Consider the following 18,041-nt stretch of genomic DNA (forward strand, 5'->3'; position numbering starts at 1 on the left):
TTACAAGCAATGAAGGAAACCACACAAAAGCTGTGCACCCAAGGCTGTGCAGAGAGGCCATTTCTTACTCCATTACCCCAAAAATGGAAGTTTCTGGGTTTGTGTGCAAGTGATTTCAATTTTGTAAAGCCCCCAGCTCCCTCCCTCCATCCATGGTTGAGTTCTGCAGCTGTTGGTTCCCCTTTGCCTGGGCTCGGTTCCCTGGCTGCTCTGCCCACTGAACACCACCAAGGGATTTCTCCTGCTCCACAGGAGTAGATAATTCTGAGTTTTCAGTGTGTCCTGCCTATAATATAAATAAGGCAAGTAAGAAAGCAAAGCTGTGCAGACAAAAATCCCACCCTGAAAAATCCGCCCGGAAAGCATGAGCCATAAATAAAGCACACAGAGAGGAATTTTCTTTCTTCAATTTAATTGAAGTTACTTAGAAAAATAATCAGGCTTGACTGGCTTTTTTAAGGAAAGACTCATGAGCAGTTCACACTTGTGTTGGCAATGTATCAGTTATCTTTTTGCTTTATTAACAGTATATTTAAGTATAAGGAGATACTTTTCTACAACAAGCCTTCTACTGCATACAAATAGGTTAAAAAAAATCCAACCCCACACTGATGTTAAATTATTCGTACACATTGTATTGTGCATGCATGTAAGAAAATAACACTCTCTGTAACAAGAGTAGTAGTAAGGACAGTCCCTTTTTGTACCTGAAAAGTGCAGCAGACTACAGTGAAACCCTAAAACATCTGAGGTCAACTTACTTCTAAAAGCACTTCTGCTTGTGGATTATTTATTTCACTTGTCTTAGCACATGGTTCACGCAGTTTGCATGTTTCTGTCATAATGGACATGGTTTATGAAGAGGCTGAAGCATGGAATGAGCCAGGTTTGGGGGAACATCCCACCACCCAACAGTCTCCACCATGTTCATATGGGCCAAATTCAGCCTGCACTCCAAGTTAAGGTGCTTGATGCTGTTTGGGGGGAATGACCCCTCAGCTGTGGGTATCATGCCAAGTACAGAGCCACCAGCACTGCTGGGCTCAGGGCTGGCCCTGCCAAATGACAGGGAGGCAACAGCTGCTCAGAGATGAGGATCACTGGTCCAGCAGCTTTGAAGGGGCTGGGGACAGAAGGGGGGAGCAGGAATTCCCCCACTGTTGTTCTCTCTGTGCTCATCACTACTAGACATAAATAATGCACGCCCTTCTACAACAGCAGCTTCCTGGGTGGCCCTTGCAGCCCCACGGGCATGTCTGTGTTTCACATTTTGCTGTGGCTCTGTGCTGCCCATTTGTCTCCCAGGATCAGCTGTGGCCACAGCAGAAATGGAGCTGGGAGAGAGGCAGAACTCAGGAGCAGACCAGCCCCTCTTCTCCTCCAGCTGGGAAACCCAGGGAAGAGTTAGAGGGTAAAACCAACCCAGTTCTCTGTCTGCCCCCCACGGCAGGTGGTGGCTGCCAGCTCACTGACATGAGCACGAACAACCCTGAATGTCCTCCTGTGTAGCTGCAGTGGAAAGACAGATTTTTTGGCTCAGTCAAAACAGCATGCCGAATAGGCCAAAAGAAATGGCTATTCCTTAGCATTTGTCATCCTGCTCTGAGCTGGTGAGGGCTTGCTGCTCACTGCACAGGACATGATCATATCCAGCATGTCAGCTGTTCATTTTAAACACAGATCTACAGCCCATTCACAGCACCTCAAAATAGATATAATGCACTAAATAGCCAGGTTGTAGTAGTTTGGGATCAAGGTTTTTCAAAAGCAAGGGATTTCATGCACCCACTGAAGTCCACATAAAAGCCTTCTCAGTGCTTCTCTACCCACCCGTAGAGCTACCCTCTGTGGGGAGCCAGAATTTAGGTAATCCAACCCAAAGCTGTTGCTAAAAATCCTGGCTGGAGCAACAGTCACCCCTCAGATCTCCTGAACACATTTTTCACTTAAAGCTTTTCTACCACAGCTACCATATAGAGGTTTGGTGTCTCCAAAGCTGTGAAACTACAGAGAATATTTCAGAATCCATAAAAATGTGGTGATGGTGCCAGAGAAAAGTACAAAAAGAAAGGGGGAAGCACACCCTGTTCTTCAAATATTTACTTTCTGAAGCAACTTTTGTCTTAAATGAAAAAAATCACATCACTTTCTGCTGGATGGATTAAGAGCTGACTGAGAAGAAAATTGGACCAAAATATGAGCACTGTGGGATGCAAGATCAAACTAACACACAAATAGCTTGTAGGAAGTATTGTGAGGAGGAAAAGGGCAACCTGCCTCAGACACTTGTTTTTTTAACAAACATACAACCATTGAACTAGGAACATAAGAGGGCCAGGGCACTGTGAGAGGTACAGCTTCACACACTCTAAATGAGACTAAACTGCTTTAAAGTAAAACAACAACCAGTAATTAGCAATGGATCAGGAATTCAGAGGGCTGAGCCAGCCAGCCAGCCCCTTGTCAACCACTGGCCCAGTGCTCCAGGTTATAAATAGGGGCTGGGTTATGAAAACTGTGGCTGTTCCAGAATGGATAAGAGATTTATTTGTATGGTATGATAGAGAAAATAATGACCTGAATCCTGCCTAAGACCAAATCCAGTTGCAAAAGGACTTCAGTTGCTGTTTGTTATGTTAATTTGATTTTCAATGAGATTTATTCAGCAACTTATTTTTATCAAATAAAATGCAAACTATTTTCTTCTTTAATCACATCTGTGTCCTGGAAACTAATACAATTCAGTGGATATTACTGGCTACTGTACAATTTGACATTTTTCAGGATCTGGCTCTGATACTATTGAAACAGCTCTGCCTTGAGCTGAGTTTATTTAAATCATCAGTCTTTTTTGAAAGGGTTTGTTTTGATCAAAAGATTGACATGCAGGCAAGTTAAACCCCCCCGTTTTTAACCATCTATCAACTTTAAAACAGATCTTATATTTTTACAAGTGTCAGTTTAGCCTCTGCCTCCTTTTGCCCATCAGCTGCCTGTGGATACTGAGGTGGCTACAGAGCATTCCCTCACCTGCATCCAACTGAAGCAAACATCTGGAGAAGCCTGATTTTCTGCTCCCACTAGCTGGCTAACAGATCCACACTGAAATACCATTTTTCATTGGTTATCTGCTGTGTACAGATTACTATCTGCTTACGCAAAACAATCTGCCATCCCAAAAAGCAGTTAAACACAAAACAACTGCTACTGAGACATTCCCCTTAAGAAAAAAGGTCATGGTCTTACATTAGAGATGACTTAAATGAATTTCTAACACATCAGAACTTAGAAAAATTCCTGTCAATGGCATTTAGGCATCAGCTAAAAAAGAAGGCTTCTTCTCCTCCCTAGGAAAAAGCCATGAATCCATCATGTAGGAAGATGAGACCTTTTTTATTGCCTTGCATGCTTAGAGAATCAACATGAAGATGACTTTTTGAATTTTCAAATGACATGCCCAGATTGTTTACAGCAATGTATCATTACCAGTTGGTTGCCTATCTTAGGATCAGTTAGGGAGGCATGACTTGAAGAGGATGGATGTCCCCACAGGTCCATCCTGAATATGAATTAAGTCAATGCCAATTGCTTTGGGCATTCAAAGAATCTCTTACAGCCACTTTCCAAATGCTGATTCTTTTCTGATGGACCATCCCCAATTCATTTGGGCTGGGAGGCTTCAAATTAAGAGCCAGTGGGAGTGGTCATATTCTCCAAAAACTCATTAAGACTTATAAAAGGTACATGGTTTCTCTTCCTAAGGAGTACATTCATGTTTATTAGTTACCCATTAATCTACCCAAATCTGGGTTACTTTTCCTTTTCAGGCCTAGAAAGATAGATTTTGTACTAGTATGGAGCACAACATCACTTTCTAAAGAACTTATTTTCACCAATCTTCTCAAAGCGTGTGGTTCCAGAACCATTCCTATATTTACCTGCATCATTGCCTAATGGAAGAATATTATTACCCAGAGGAAGCTGGAAATCGAGGAAAGCCCAAAACCAGACTCCTTTTGTCCACATGTTATCCTATCTCTGCTGCTGAAGTGAAACCTACCAAGAGACAATGTTTTAAATAAGTATAAATAACATTAATTAGAACTGGAGGAATGCAAGATCAATGAAATTCACCAGAACACAATTAACATTTGTTTAAACAGTGTAGCAGTATTATTCATTTCTACAGCTAGATCATCATAATCCCATTACCCTGCAAAGAGAGCTGTCCTTTCTTACAGTTGATTTAAATAATTTTGACTGTGCTGCTCGCAGCATCATTCAAAAAAAGAAAATATTAATTTACAAAATAACCCATTCTCCATATTTATTATGACAAATAAAAATCTTAAATAAAACAGGCTTTCTTTCCCCTCTTTCCCCACAACCCATCCCTCATTCCAATTTCAGGTAGTTTGGCACTGAGTAATTAAACATTAAAAAATCAAGTTTGTAGACTTCATACAGCTGCGTTTGGTGCAAGGAGCTGATGTTCTGGAAGAACTCTGTGGTCATTTCATCAGTAGTTCTCGTAGACTTTGCATAGGTGGGGAATTTCAGGTAGTTGCCTACTCCCGCCAGCTGGAGAATGTAATTCGAATCCTCTTCGAGTGTTTCGTACTTTCCTATGAGGTCATAGTGGATGTGGCAAGGGTGGCAGAGGGAGTACACAGTCTGCCAGTGCTCGTTGAAGGGCTCCTCTCTTTGGGTATGTGGGTCGATGAGATATGCCACGAACTCTTCAAATTTCACATCATCACCTTTCCGCAGAGCCTCCTGGGTTGCGTTTTTCCTCTGGCGCCTCACGATTTTGGTGCCATATCGTTTGTGGAAGGAAGTGTTGTACTTCTGGGTGAACTTGTTCCTGTAGGCTGACACCAGTCTTTCAAAAGGCTCGCGAACAAAAAGGAACTTCATGTAGTTTTTCAAGCGGTGGTTGATCTCTGGGATGCTGTACTGGTTGAGAGTCTTCAGGTTTGAAGACACGTGGGCTTCGTTGGCCGGGATTTCCATTGGATTGCTGTACTTCCCTCTTCCCGTCAGAACCATCATGACTCTCTTCCAGTTTGTGCAGGCCACTTTGGGAACATAGCAATAGATCATTTCATGATCCTCATCCACAACCAGGTGCTTGAGATCGTTGGGTGTCAGCACACGGCGCTTCCTGCTGGACACACTGTTTGCTCGGCACGTGTCTGTCACTTGGTCTCGTCTGATCTGATGAAGAATTGCTGTGTTGGACAACTGCAAAGGAAGCACAGGCACCAGAAGTAAAGGGCTGGGAAGCTCTCAATGCCTTTTTTGCTTATTATACAAATTCATAGAAAAGCAGATCTTTCCCTGCATGGAATAATTCATTATGTGGCTGAGTACAACTGACACTATTCTAGAAGACAAACTGTTTTTGTCTCAAAACTTCTTGATACACACTGATTAAACGTTGTTCACAGAGTATCCAGAGCTTTGCTTTGAAGGCAATATTAAGGAGCAAAAGTGCTCACACAGCATGGTGGCAAGTGTATTTACAGAACCCTCATCCTGAGATGTGGTCACTGCTTCTCTTAGGCCTGGAAAACAAATTTTGCCTCCACTCTGCAGTTAAACCCACAGCTACAGCAGTGTTGGACCTTTTGCTGCCGAGATGGGGTGGGAAGATACTGGAAAATTTGACAAAATGAAAATACTGTGTGTTCTCGTTACTGGTGTCTTTTTGGTTAGAAAATTTAATAGTCATGGCTTGTTTCTTGGCTATGATCTTGAATGTGGCTTATATAGCTATGGCCAGAATAAATGAAGTCCATGGATATTCCTGCAACTCCCCAAGAGAAAGATTCATTCAGACCATGCCAGTGCAGGGCTCTTGTGTTTGGTTATTCAGAGGTGTCTCTGCATGGCACGGGGTTTTTCTGTGCAGCCCTATCCTCACTGCTACAAATACCTTATTACTTCTTGAGAATAAACTGCATCAAAGCAATAGTGGAAAGATGTTAGTAATGTCATTTACATTTATTTAACACCATTTACCTGTGAATTTTGAAGAACCTTATGCTCAATACCTAATTTAGCCTCAAAGACAAGAATTAAGGCAAGTATTGACCTTCCTAGTTGATAGGCAAGGAGGTCTGAGATTCCTTCTTGTATGCTGAATCTTTCAAAAGTATTTATCTTGTACCTTCTTGTTGAATTAACATGAATCACAGGACACTGAAAAGAAGTATTTGAGGCAATGCAGACTCTATGCACCTGCTATGTGTGTTCCTTTGGTTATAGGGGTCTTTCTCCCTGCCACTATACCAGAAAAAAACAGTACATGCCAGGCAAAACCTTGGCAAATGGTTTTGCACTAGCTTGGGAATTCTGAACCTCCAGTTCCTGCAGTCACGGGTCAAATCTCTGCTTTCAATAGCAGTACTTAGCCATGATTCCTATTTTAAAAACCCACCAAAACTCAAAGAACAGAATCCAAATGAACTTTAGAGTTGAAATCCAAATGAAAGTCCAAAATGGGACCAAGCCAGTTGCAGGACTTCTGAGCTTTGCAGAGAAAAGAAATAGAAATTGGTTTGTTACGACTAGTGCTAAGAGCCCAAGTTTCACCCACCCGAAGGGCAGCAAAAGCTTTTGCAGTACGTGAGCAACAGAGACTCTCCCTCTGCCTGGGCTGTGGTGGGTTGCAGAGAAATGTCTCCATAGTATGAGCAACACCAAGGGGCTGATGTAGCTCAACTCTGGGCAGGAGGACTTTTTCTTCAAGAGTGTATATGTGCCAAGCCTGGGACCTCTGTATTTTGCACAGTGCCACCTACCACTTCTCCTCTGAATTCCCTGATACTTTCCTCATCTCTTTTGCTCCTCTGTTCAGTAAAATGCTGGCTAGTGATTAAAATGTGCACTAGCCCAGTGCAGTTCTTTTAGACTGCTTGGCTTGTCTTTTATGTGTGTGTGGTATCCCCCTGGATATCTCCCAGGTGCACTTCAAGGGCAGTTTTATGTCACAGTCAAAGAGATGAGAAGCCAGATGTGAAACGTGCTTCGTGCTTCCTAGGAAAACTGACTGGCAGGGAGTTGAGTTTCCAAATTAGATGTTAGAAAGCAGTTCTGAAGGACCACATAGATTTTTCAAGAAAATTACTTTTTCTGTTAAAAAACCCCCTTTTTCAATTTATGATGTCCTCAGAGAAAAACAGAAGTAATGGATCTCAACCAGCATTAGCTGAGATCTCAACTCATTAGTTACCAGTCAATAATTTTCAAAGCACTAAACAAAACCCTATGCAAACACACAGACATACAATTTCTCTTTTGCAAATAAAAAGATGAAATCTCCTGAAGATTTTCATCAAAAATCATATAGCACAGGAATGCTGTTTGCCCCAGGTTTTAGGGGAAGGGAGACATCACAGACAGTGAATATTTGGACTGCACAGAGGCAGGGGTGTGTACCTAACACACAAAACCACCATCTTTCAGAACTATTTCCCTGCATTGACACGGCAGCCCTGGCATTTCATAAATGACAACGTGATGGAACCTGCATTGTTTGATATGAGAAACCATCAACCTCCCTGAACAAGGGAGATGAAAACAATGATTCAGGTAGAAACAATGATAAGCAAAAGAAGCTGTTTGGGGTAAGAGATTATCCTCTCCAAATGACTGAAATAAAAAAAAAGTAAATTTTGGCCATGAAAACTTTAGGCTACAGAATAGCTAACAATGATATGGCAGCAGCTTTCACACAGTCTTACAAAAGGGGTGATGGAGAAAAAAACATAGGGCATGCCTATGATTTGGAGTCCAAGAAGTACAGAATCAAATTATTTTATATAAAAAAACAAGGTCTCTTTCAGTCCCATTGTACTGAAACTCCTTCTTTCAGAGTAAAGGACATTTTATAACCATAGTTACATCTCTTATGTAACTGCAATGTGATTGAGAGATGTGACGGGGAGTAAATGTGCATTGGTTTCCAAGGCATAGTGGAACTAACTGAGGGCAGAAAGAGAGAAAGAGAGAAAGAGAGAAAGAAAGAAAGAAAGAAAGAAAGAAAGAAAGAAAGAAAGAAAGAAAGAAAGAAAGAAAGAAAGAAAGAAAGAAAGAAAGAAAGAAAGAAAGAAAGAAAGAAAGAAAGAAAGAAAGAAAGAAAGAAAGAAAGAAAGAAAGAAAGAAAGAAAGAAAGAAAGAAAGAAAGAAAGAAAGAAAGAAAGAAAGAAAGAAAGAAAGAAAGAAAGAAAGAAAGAAAGAAAGAAAGAAAGAAAGAAAGAAAGAAAGAAAGAAAGAAAGAAAGAAAGAAAGAAAGAAAGAAAGAAAGAAAGAAAGAAAGAAAGAAAGAAAGAAAGAAAGAAAGAAAGAAAGAAAGAAAGAAAGAAAGAAAGAAAGAAAGAAAGAAAGAAAGAAAGAAAGAAAGAAAGAAAGAAAGAAAGAAAGAAAGAAAGAAAAAGAAATGCCTGAATATATTGCTACATTATAATATGTTAATGCACTGTATCTGATTTTCTGGTGCTGTTCTTAGGATAAAAACAGAATTAAGTGGATGAGATTCTATGGTCTGTATTAGATAGAAGGTCAGATTTGATAATCTAATGGTTGCTTCAGACCCTAATCTGAAGATGAATCTTTGTAGAGCTGTGCTTTGCTCCTGATTTCATTCCTCCATCAATAGGCTAAGCACTTCCCCATACATTAACATTAATGAGCTTTTCAGACATTTAGAGTAAGGGGAAAAATGCAGCCTTAGTATTTGCAATTACCAATGAGCTTGTACTACTTAAATTCATTTAGAAGATTACACTTGTGCATTTTCAAGTGGTACTTTCCTCTCGTTCTTTTTAACATGGAAAAAAGTATGAAGAAATGGCATAAAAGCCACATTTACTAAGTACACAGCAACACCCCAGGGTGAACTGTGCATGTGCTCTGACCTGCGTGGGGGCACACAGAATGCATATTAAATAGCAATACAACAGTAAAAGGGGATTGTCTAGTTCTCATCAATGACAGCACCCTTTGGAATGGCTGATGGATGAAGGGCCACATAGGAAATAGAAAGCTCGACTTCCTTTTTATTCTATCCTACTGACTGCAGTTTATTAAAACAAACAAACAAAAAAGATAAAAGGCCAATCTAGTGACTGTCTTAGAACAATGCCAAGTGTATCAAAGCCCATTTCTTCTGCAGCTGACTAACACACCTGATGCACCCTAGAAAAGCTGACCTACCTGCTTCCCCCAGAGACACAGAGTCCTGCTGGCTCTCCTCGAGGTTTGATGGCAACAGCCCCCTTGCTGAAGGAGAGGCTGATAGGAAAGCCACATTGACCCTGCTCTAGTGAAAGGCCAGGTAAGGCACCTGAGAGCCTTTAATGGAACCCTGAAAGAACCACCAAACTCTCCTTTGCAAAAAGGACATGCTCTGTGGCCCCTAGAGTCTACACAGCACCATGGAAGGTAATCATAAGAGCATTTTCAATTTAGTATTTTGAAACTATATATTAACAGTGGGTGAGCTGATGGTAATATGGTTCCTCTTCTTTTAGAGTTACAGGCAGGGCTTTTAAGCCACATAATGATTTCACTCCTGAAGCTGGTAAGGGGACCTGGAGAAATAGTAAGTTTAAATGAGACTGGAAACACATTTGTTTAAACTAGAGACCCACCTGGCCAGGGAAAAAGTGCAAATGTGCTCACAGCTAATGAGGAAAATATACCCCACAAATTTAAGCAGCCAGAGAGAAGATCCAAGGAACGGATATCTTTAAACCCATGGATGCTAAAGGACAAGACAAACAATTGGGGTCATGAACTTTTCTTCCTCCAAAGCTGTAACAGATGTGGCTACAGCAGAGTCGTGAGCATGCAGCTGCTGCCTGGACACTGATGGCTGTGCCCATGCTCATTACCAGAGGTCCCTGCTGACCCCTCAGTTCTAGAAACCACAATAAGTAATGGTCTAAATCCACTTTGGGAGAGGACACTTTTAAGCCTGAGAGCAGTGTGGGGATGGTGATAAAGTCATGCTCAGGTGTGTCCTGTGACAGTTCAACTTGGACTTCATCAGGCCATTAAAGGTTTTGGGAAGACATCTGATAAAAGCAGCTGTTCTCCCTTGAAAGGATTGACACCAGAGATGCTCTTAATAATGTTTTTGTTTTCCTGCAGAAGTTGTAAAGGGGGACAGAGAAGAAGCGCATGTCAAGATCAAAGTTTTCCTTCCTTTTCTGATGCAGTAACTGAGTTGAACAGGGAAGTGACATGAGCAGCAGGAGACTTCTAAGCTCAGTAGCATTAAAAGAAGAAAAAGAAAAAAGTAGTCTGGGGACACTCTGATTGCAGAAGCTTCTCATCTCTATCAATCGCAAAGTAACAACAAGGGAGGAAAGTCCAGTACACTCTGCCCTCTGTTCAGTGGAAGGTGGGTGTGTGTGTGCAGGGAGGGCAGGAGGGTATTTTGTGGAGAGCACTAGAGAATATGCTGACCAGAAATGCATAAGCTGACCAACTGGCAGTCATCAACTCATTACAGGCAAAGGTTATTCAAGGTAAACCAGAGTAATGAGATGGGAGGTATTTCCTTCTGATTACTTAGGCACAGCAGGATAAAGTAATCTTTGAAGACCTTTCCAAGCTTGATGGCCAAGCAGCAAGTACAGATTTAAACACAGGGAATTAAAAAAAGAAATTCTGAATATAGTAGTCTACTGAAAACTAGGTGCAGAGATCAAGTCAATTCATAGGTACCTGCACTGAAAGCAGTTTTTTAATAGAAGTATGGAAATACTGAAATGTAACTCAAAAAGCCCATTAATTAAGTTCTGTCTCACTATGAAAATTATGGTGGAAACCCTCCACATTTACCAGGCAGGATTTAGTTTATTTCTATTGCATTGCCTGCAGCTAGTTCTGTATTACTGTAACCAGGCTCACAACCAGCCTATGCTGGGACTGCTAACATGACACTTGATCATGGCAGACTGAAGGGCAAAATGATCCAAATTAATTTAGCATGGAATAAAGAGGATAAATATCATGAATGGCATTTGCAGGCCCATTCCTTGCTAAATTGGTTTTTCTCTTCAATTTTGCCTTAATGAAGACTGCATCTGCCTTTAATTCTTCAGTTACCTTCATATTTGGAGGTTTGGTTTGTGTCCTATGCTAGAACTGTATTAGTTGCTGCAGAGCTCCCCTCACCTGTGGTCCATCAACTAAAAACCAGCTGACACCCACCTGGGTCTATCCAGAACTGATAAAACCAGAGCTCATATCCACCAAATTCTTCTTGTATTTGTTCAGAAGGGGTGTGTATAGCAGCCTCAGAATCCACAGAAAGAAAGGTCTTCAAGTGAGAACTGTCAGACAGACTAACTATAGGTGGCACTAATGGTCCTGGTTGTGTGGCATCAAGAGAGTCAGTTGTCTGAAATCTCAATTATTATCAGCTCTCCTTCCCCCAGCCTATCAATTACAGCATCTCAGTTCTAGGAGGTGTTTGTTATTCAATATACAAAATGTTTTTTAGTATTACTTTTGTTTTCCCAGATGCTAAAAAGGTGGGGGATTTTTGAGCATGAGGTTATATGCAAGCATGTTTTCAATCCTGTTTTCACATGAAAGGTGTGAATAAGATTCTTGAAACCTTGATGGAGGGCCTTGAAGTTACAAACATGGTTTAGACTATTTTAAGACTTGGCTTTTACAATTTGCATCCATAACTACCCTACTTAGTGTATATATGGGCCATACATGAAGTTCTAGATTGTATTCTTCAAAATGTTCAGCATTAGACAATAATGGGGACCAACAATTTTTCATACTTAACAGTCAAAGCATTTCTCAAATCATCACAAATAATTATTACTCTGTGCAGATTTCTACAGATGACAGTCAGACAATTGTAGCTGCACAGATCAAAACACTGTATATAAAAGAACAATTGCATTTTCAATAAAGGGATTTTATTAAACTGACCTGAACTGCAACATTTTTTTAAAGTAATAGCTTTACAACTTTTCATACTTTGATTTACTTCACATTTCACGGCATATTAATTTTGACTTAACTTTTTCAAAATGTTTGAGCACTCAAATGAGGAGCATACCAAAAATTAATATTCAGAGAAAGTATATTGTGTGTCCTGAAGATGGAAATGCTTAACATCTTCCCTGAAAACCTGTGGACAGACAAACTGGAATATGAATTTGCTACGAAAATGTCTCTACAGAGTGACTGGATAATAGAAGATAAACTAATATTAACTTATGAGCATTTTTACCAAGTGAGAACATTTTAGAAGCAAATTATATCCTCTGAAGGAAACTCTTGAAATATTACAAAGCTTTATTATTTTCTCCATTTCATGCATTGAACCTAGTGCCCTATGGAGAAGATTAGGCTGAATACGCTTTTTTTTTCAATTCTTTGTATTGCAAACCAAGATAACCACAGTTGCCATTGCAGAGAATGCACCAGGGCTATGAAAAGAAGGATCAAAACTCTTGAAAGTAAAACAGTCATAAACAGTAGTTGCTAACACTGTATTGCCAAAAATCGCAAATTGCTTCATACATTCCCTCCTTCTTCTTCCTATGCACGTCTCCAACTTTGTCCCTGTGTGTCTGTGTGCACTCAGAGAAGGGCACAGCAGAGAAGGGTGAGACAATTCAGCGTTACTGTGGGGACTACAATGATTTAATTAAACCCCAAACCCACATCAACTTTGGCCTTCACTCTTCTTTGACCAGGTGCTAGACAAGTACTAACTGGGTGCTAAAAAAAAACCAATAATGAACCAGGCAAAACCTGGCAACAGACACACATGCAGTCACAGATGCTGATACTATCCTGGGAAAACTTCACAATTAGGTCATTAAATATTGGCCTTTTCATCTTGGAGAGAAAGTACCACGGAGAGGCTAAATGATGCAAAGTCTTGAAAAATCAGAGACTGACAAATGGCACAGCTGTATAGAAAACCAGCTTTTTAATCAGGCTAAAACTGTCACACAAGATACTGATCCAGGAAAAAAAGAACCAGTTCCCTTCCAATGCCACCTTCTCTTGTATAATCCCATACATCTTCGGAAGCCTGTCCATTCCCATTCTCCCTAATAGGAACTATTTGGTATCAGGACTCATACCATACATAGGGTTTGGGGCTAATAAGATAAATGTATACATCTTGTAAAGTGTCTCCTCTGAACAAGGAGAGGGAAAAGTTGGAAGTCCCAAGGAAGATCATGCATAAAGACCTATGACCTGGCCATATCGAGGGTGAAGGATGTGCTGACATGAACATTGCTGTTCTGAAACTCTGGGGAAATATTCTAAACACAGGGCAGGAAAAAACTGAAGTGACTGAGTTCAAGTGCAATACATGTTAGAGGTAAGAAATCTTCATGGAGGGCTGGAGAAGTCTTGAGTTGGTAACACTTAAAGCAAGCAATCTTCATGCTGGTGGCCTTATTGGGATTTAATTTATAGAAGACAAGTTCGGAGCTTCATGTTGCTTGTACAAAGAGTACTTTGCACTGTCTTTCCAGCAGCCAAACAAAAGGAGGGGAAGAAGGCGAATAGATGATCAATCCTTTTTTTTTTCTCTCACAACAAGAAGAAATGGATGAAACCCCAGGCTAGGACCTCAGCAGCCACGGTGGGGTGAGGGTGATGGAGCTGTGCTGCTTTCCCATGGCAGAGGCTCTGTGGTGGGACCTGACCTCTCTGCACCGCCGCCACAGCCGCTCGCTGCTGCTCTGGCATGAAAGGATGGCGCATGATGAATCTGTTTGCCCCTGGCTCATTCTGTAATGCAGTGATAAATCACTTTTTGCATTAAAAAGCTGAAAGCTGGTTATTGTATGAATTTAATTTTAAAATGAAAACTCTCTATCCTTTCCCCTCCAACACAAGTACACGGACAGATGTGCACACTTCTGATGGCTGGGACTGAGTTCGTGCTCTCCAGACCTGTGTGTGGAACCTGTAACACACAGGGACACAACCATTGTCCTTCTAACCCTCCTTTCCCAAGGATAAACTACTGTTGTCCACAGGTGCTTGGGAAAGGGCCAGGCTTGCAGAACTGTCTCCAAGTCAGCAGGGACAGCAGACAGGGTCAAAAAGGCTTCCACTTTTTGTCTCACAACTGCCAGGTTACAGTTGGGGCATAGATGAAACATTAACTGGCACAACCCAAACTCAAGGACAAGCACATGGGTTGGGAAGCTCAAAGCCAAGTGAGTGACCTGTAGCTGTTGCACTCTGCTGTTACATCTTTACTGTGGGAGCTGTAGATATGATTTTCAAGGAAAGGCTTGAGAATTGCTTAGGAAAAGGCATGCCATGGACATCAGCAAATGATGCACAAGGAGGAGCTGGGCATATATGGAGTAAGCCAGGGTGGAGCTGGGAGTAGCCCTTAAAAAACAGAGCAATAAACAACATTTTAACATAGCTGGCATCTAGGAGACAATGGAAAAACTGACATTTGTTTCTGTGTTGCAAGGAGTTGTGGTGACAGGGGTGAGATAAACTGGGTGGAGTGAGGAAACAGGATAGAGTAGATACGTAAATACAAAAATACATAAGAAATTCCACAAGGAGGAAAGGAATAATTTGGACTCAGTCTGGTTAGGACAAGTAATTACAGAGCTAAACAAGAGCGACTCAGATACAGGATAGATGCTAACAGAAAGGTAAGATACATCTGTGCTGAAACAGCATGAGGAATGTTCAGCATTGGGAACATCCATCTGCCCAAAAAAGGAAAAGGACTCAAATTATCCCACCACACAGGCAGGTGTTGTCTTGCAGGTCCTTCATGCTTTGCAAACGTGGGATGGTGGCTTCTGTAAGCTAAACTCACTATCATAAATCTCAGTATTCAACACACTCCAGGACCAAGGCTTTTGGCAAACATTGCAGACCCATACAGGGAGGAGCCAGTCAGTGCTGTGAATGAAACCCCCCTGAGGAAAAGGAAACACCATCCACCTCCAGGATGGGCCGAGACCAGACAGGAGCTCAGACAGAAATTGTGTGAAACCCTGCACAGGATGCGGGGAGGAGATACACGAGGTCTGAATGCCTGGAGTTGCCTGGGACATATGTGCCCTGCTCCCCTCAGCAGCTCTGACCAGGCAGCCAGCATTTATGGCTTTCTCAGTAACACAAATCCTCCTTCTTTACGTCTGGGTTGCAGTTCAGGTGTCACACAGTCAAGTAGAAATACTTTTTTTTTTTCTCAGTAGGATATCTGCTATTTTAAGTGAATACAATTTACTCAGTCCCATGCTAAATCAGGGTAATATGTTTCCAATTTTTAACTCAGTGTGCAGCACACCCAGAGCTTTTGAAACCCAAATAGGAGAAACAGGAGAGAGTTGCTGCATAGCTGGTTTCCTTACAGAGAATTCATGGGCTTTAGCAACCCCCTTGAGGCAAGAGGAATCCTGCAATTATGTGTTTAGTGTGTTAGTTGTTCCCCAATCCAAGCAGGCATTTGGTTGGGACAATGGGACACTGCGGGATGTCCCTTCCAATGTCTCTGAGCAGGTCAGGTGAATGCTGCTCCTGTGGGTCAGGGATGCAAGTTCAGACCTTCACCAAGAAATGCTGTGTTGTTATTTTTAAGGTAAGAGGCTGGAAGTAGAAGTGCTGATGCCTGCCATGTGTAACCCTGCTGTAAGGTCTGCCCTGTGAGCCCTGCTTCTGTCTAACTGGATGGTGCCAAGATCCAGAGAAGACAGGGAAGAGAGAGCTAATCTCACCTTCCTGGAAGGTCAGTGTCAGAAACAAGAGAAGATTGCATCTCCTATCTCAATATGGGTCTCTTTTCTTGTAATGATCTGGATGAATTCATCCTGGCAGAGACTGGCAAAATACCTAAACCCTTTGGGTAATGATTTTCTTCTCCTTGATTAAACTATCACAAATTAACATTAAGATTATTTTACTTCCTCTTAGTAAGGTTATATTGTGCTCAGACTACACCTTACTAAGGTAACTTTTTCTGGCATGTTTGACTGTGCTGCTCAGTAATGCTCACAGAAGGTGACTAACCAGGGTTGCTCATTCTCCATGGCCTTAATTACAGTTAACTGGAAACTTTTCACCTTTCTGCTGCTGTTCAAAAATAATTAGATGACCTCCTGCTTGAAAAAACAAAAGGCCTCTTGTACTAAAATGCTAGCATTCATTTATAATCTTAATTACAACAGGCTTCCCAGGAAACTTTCCTGCTGCAGAATGTAGCACAGAAATTCCAGGTTAGCACAAAAAGCCTGCTTCATCAATAGCTTCCTAGGTCTGATTTATTCTTTATTGAGATAAATATCAGTGACTCCAATCCTGAGGGATGCTCAGTCCCAAACAAGCCAGCCAGCAGTCCTTTAGTCCGACTTTAATTCTGTCACAATTGAGCCCAAAGAAGGATCAAGACAAAAGTCAGAAAATGAACCATGACACAGAAGAGGAAATAATTTGTTTTTCCAATGTTTTCTGTTTCTGTTGAAACCCTCAGCTGTTTCAGTCTTTGTACACGAAAACAAACCCACTCCCATAGCCAACCACAAGTTATTCTGCCACAGGTTGGCTGGGAGGCAAAGAGCACATCCATAAGTCTGCTTTCCCTGTTGGCCACTGACACCTCTTCCCAAGTGCCAACGTGCTCCACCCACTGTGTCCGCTCCACACAGACAACATCCAACATTCTCTGGATCCAAATACCAGGGCCTTGCTGGAAACTTCCAGTCTTCCTGTGTTCCTCAGCACAGAAATAAAAGAACAGAAAATGCACCTAGGTAATCTTCCTTAAATCCTGACAAGATTAGGGTGACTTGGTTGCATTTTTGCTACATTAATTCTTCTTATGTCAGAGCATGAGGATAATGTTAAAAGTCCCTTTTGTCAGCCATTCAAGACAACTGGAAGGTACGAATATTAGTATGATGCCTTATTCATTTTCCTCACCTCTACAGCTGTGTTTACTATGATTTCTAAGGGTTCTCTGTCTCATCTAATAACAGATCTACTTATGGACTGCGTACTAAATGTCATTTTACAACAAAATAACAAATTCTTAGTGTTTCTTTAAATGGCAGCTATTTTTTTCAAACTGTTACCTCAACTACAGTCTGAAAGAAATTGCACATCATCTTCTTTTCCTTTTTTTAAAATGCTCATTCTTTTAAAACTTCCCAAAGAAAATGAGCAGAAAAGGCCCCTCTGAGCTCAGGCTTCTGGGATTCTTCTCTGGCTGCAGCCAAGTGCTGTCTCCTCGCCCTCTGCTACTTTCACAGATCCTGAAGGCATGCCAGTCTCTCATCAGTTCCCACTCTATCTAGTGAAAGGGCTGGCTCCCTCTTCCTTGCTCTTATACCCTTGTCATCTGCCTTATCCCACCTGCAGCTAAATCACGCCAGCAAAGATGGGAAGAAAACAGAGCTCCAGGACTGAGTTTTCAGCTAGCTCTCACCGTGCATGCAAAGCCCCCTGGTGCAGGTCCCTGCTGCCCCTGAGCTAACAAGCCTGCAGCACCAGGCAGGGACCTTGGCGAGTGCGGAGGGCATGGAAAGTTCTCCCCTGTCCCTGAGTAGCGAGGCAACACAGAGAGCTGCCAACCCGCAGCCCGAAGAGACGTGGTCCGACAGCCAGCAGTGAGTTGAGGCATTCAGCTGCAGGGCGAGTGGAGCCAAGAGTGTGTGCTCCGTGAGGCTCTGTGGCAAGGCGCCCATGTGCCCCATGGAACCCTGCCTGCTGCTGCTGTGGGGAACAGGGCAGCTCTGTCCCACACACAGCCTGGCCTGTTCTGCCTCCATGGGCTCCTCGGTGGCACAGGGTGAGCTTGGCCTGCAGCCGCTCACAGCGGCGCCAGCTCCATCTCAGCTCAGGTAGGACACAAATCCTGGCAGTTCACACTCACTGTGCAGCTTGTTGTTGTTGTCAGCTACCCCTGACTTCTGCTTGCCCACCCTTACCAGTCTGTTATGGTTCCCAGAACTTTTGCTTTCATAAGCTGCTTATTTTCTCTTTGATGAACAATAATT

General features: G+C 42.0%; 1 protein-coding gene across 1 annotated transcript in view; it reads right to left on the reverse strand.

The window, feature by feature from the left end:
- Nucleotides 1-395: 395 nt before the first annotated feature.
- Nucleotides 396-18,041, reverse strand: part of CHST11 (carbohydrate sulfotransferase 11) — a 95,183-nt gene continuing 77,537 nt past the window's right edge. Inside the window, exon 2 of the mRNA XM_005430078.2 lies at nt 396-5,244. Within this exon, the coding sequence (XP_005430135.1) occupies nt 4,396-5,244 (849 nt within the window). The 3' untranslated portion in view covers nt 396-4,395. The remainder of the gene's footprint in view (nt 5,245-18,041) is intronic.

This window comes from Geospiza fortis, unplaced genomic scaffold, assembly GCF_000277835.1.
Source record: "Geospiza fortis unplaced genomic scaffold, GeoFor_1.0 scaffold650, whole genome shotgun sequence".
NCBI lineage: Eukaryota > Metazoa > Chordata > Aves > Passeriformes > Thraupidae > Geospiza > Geospiza fortis.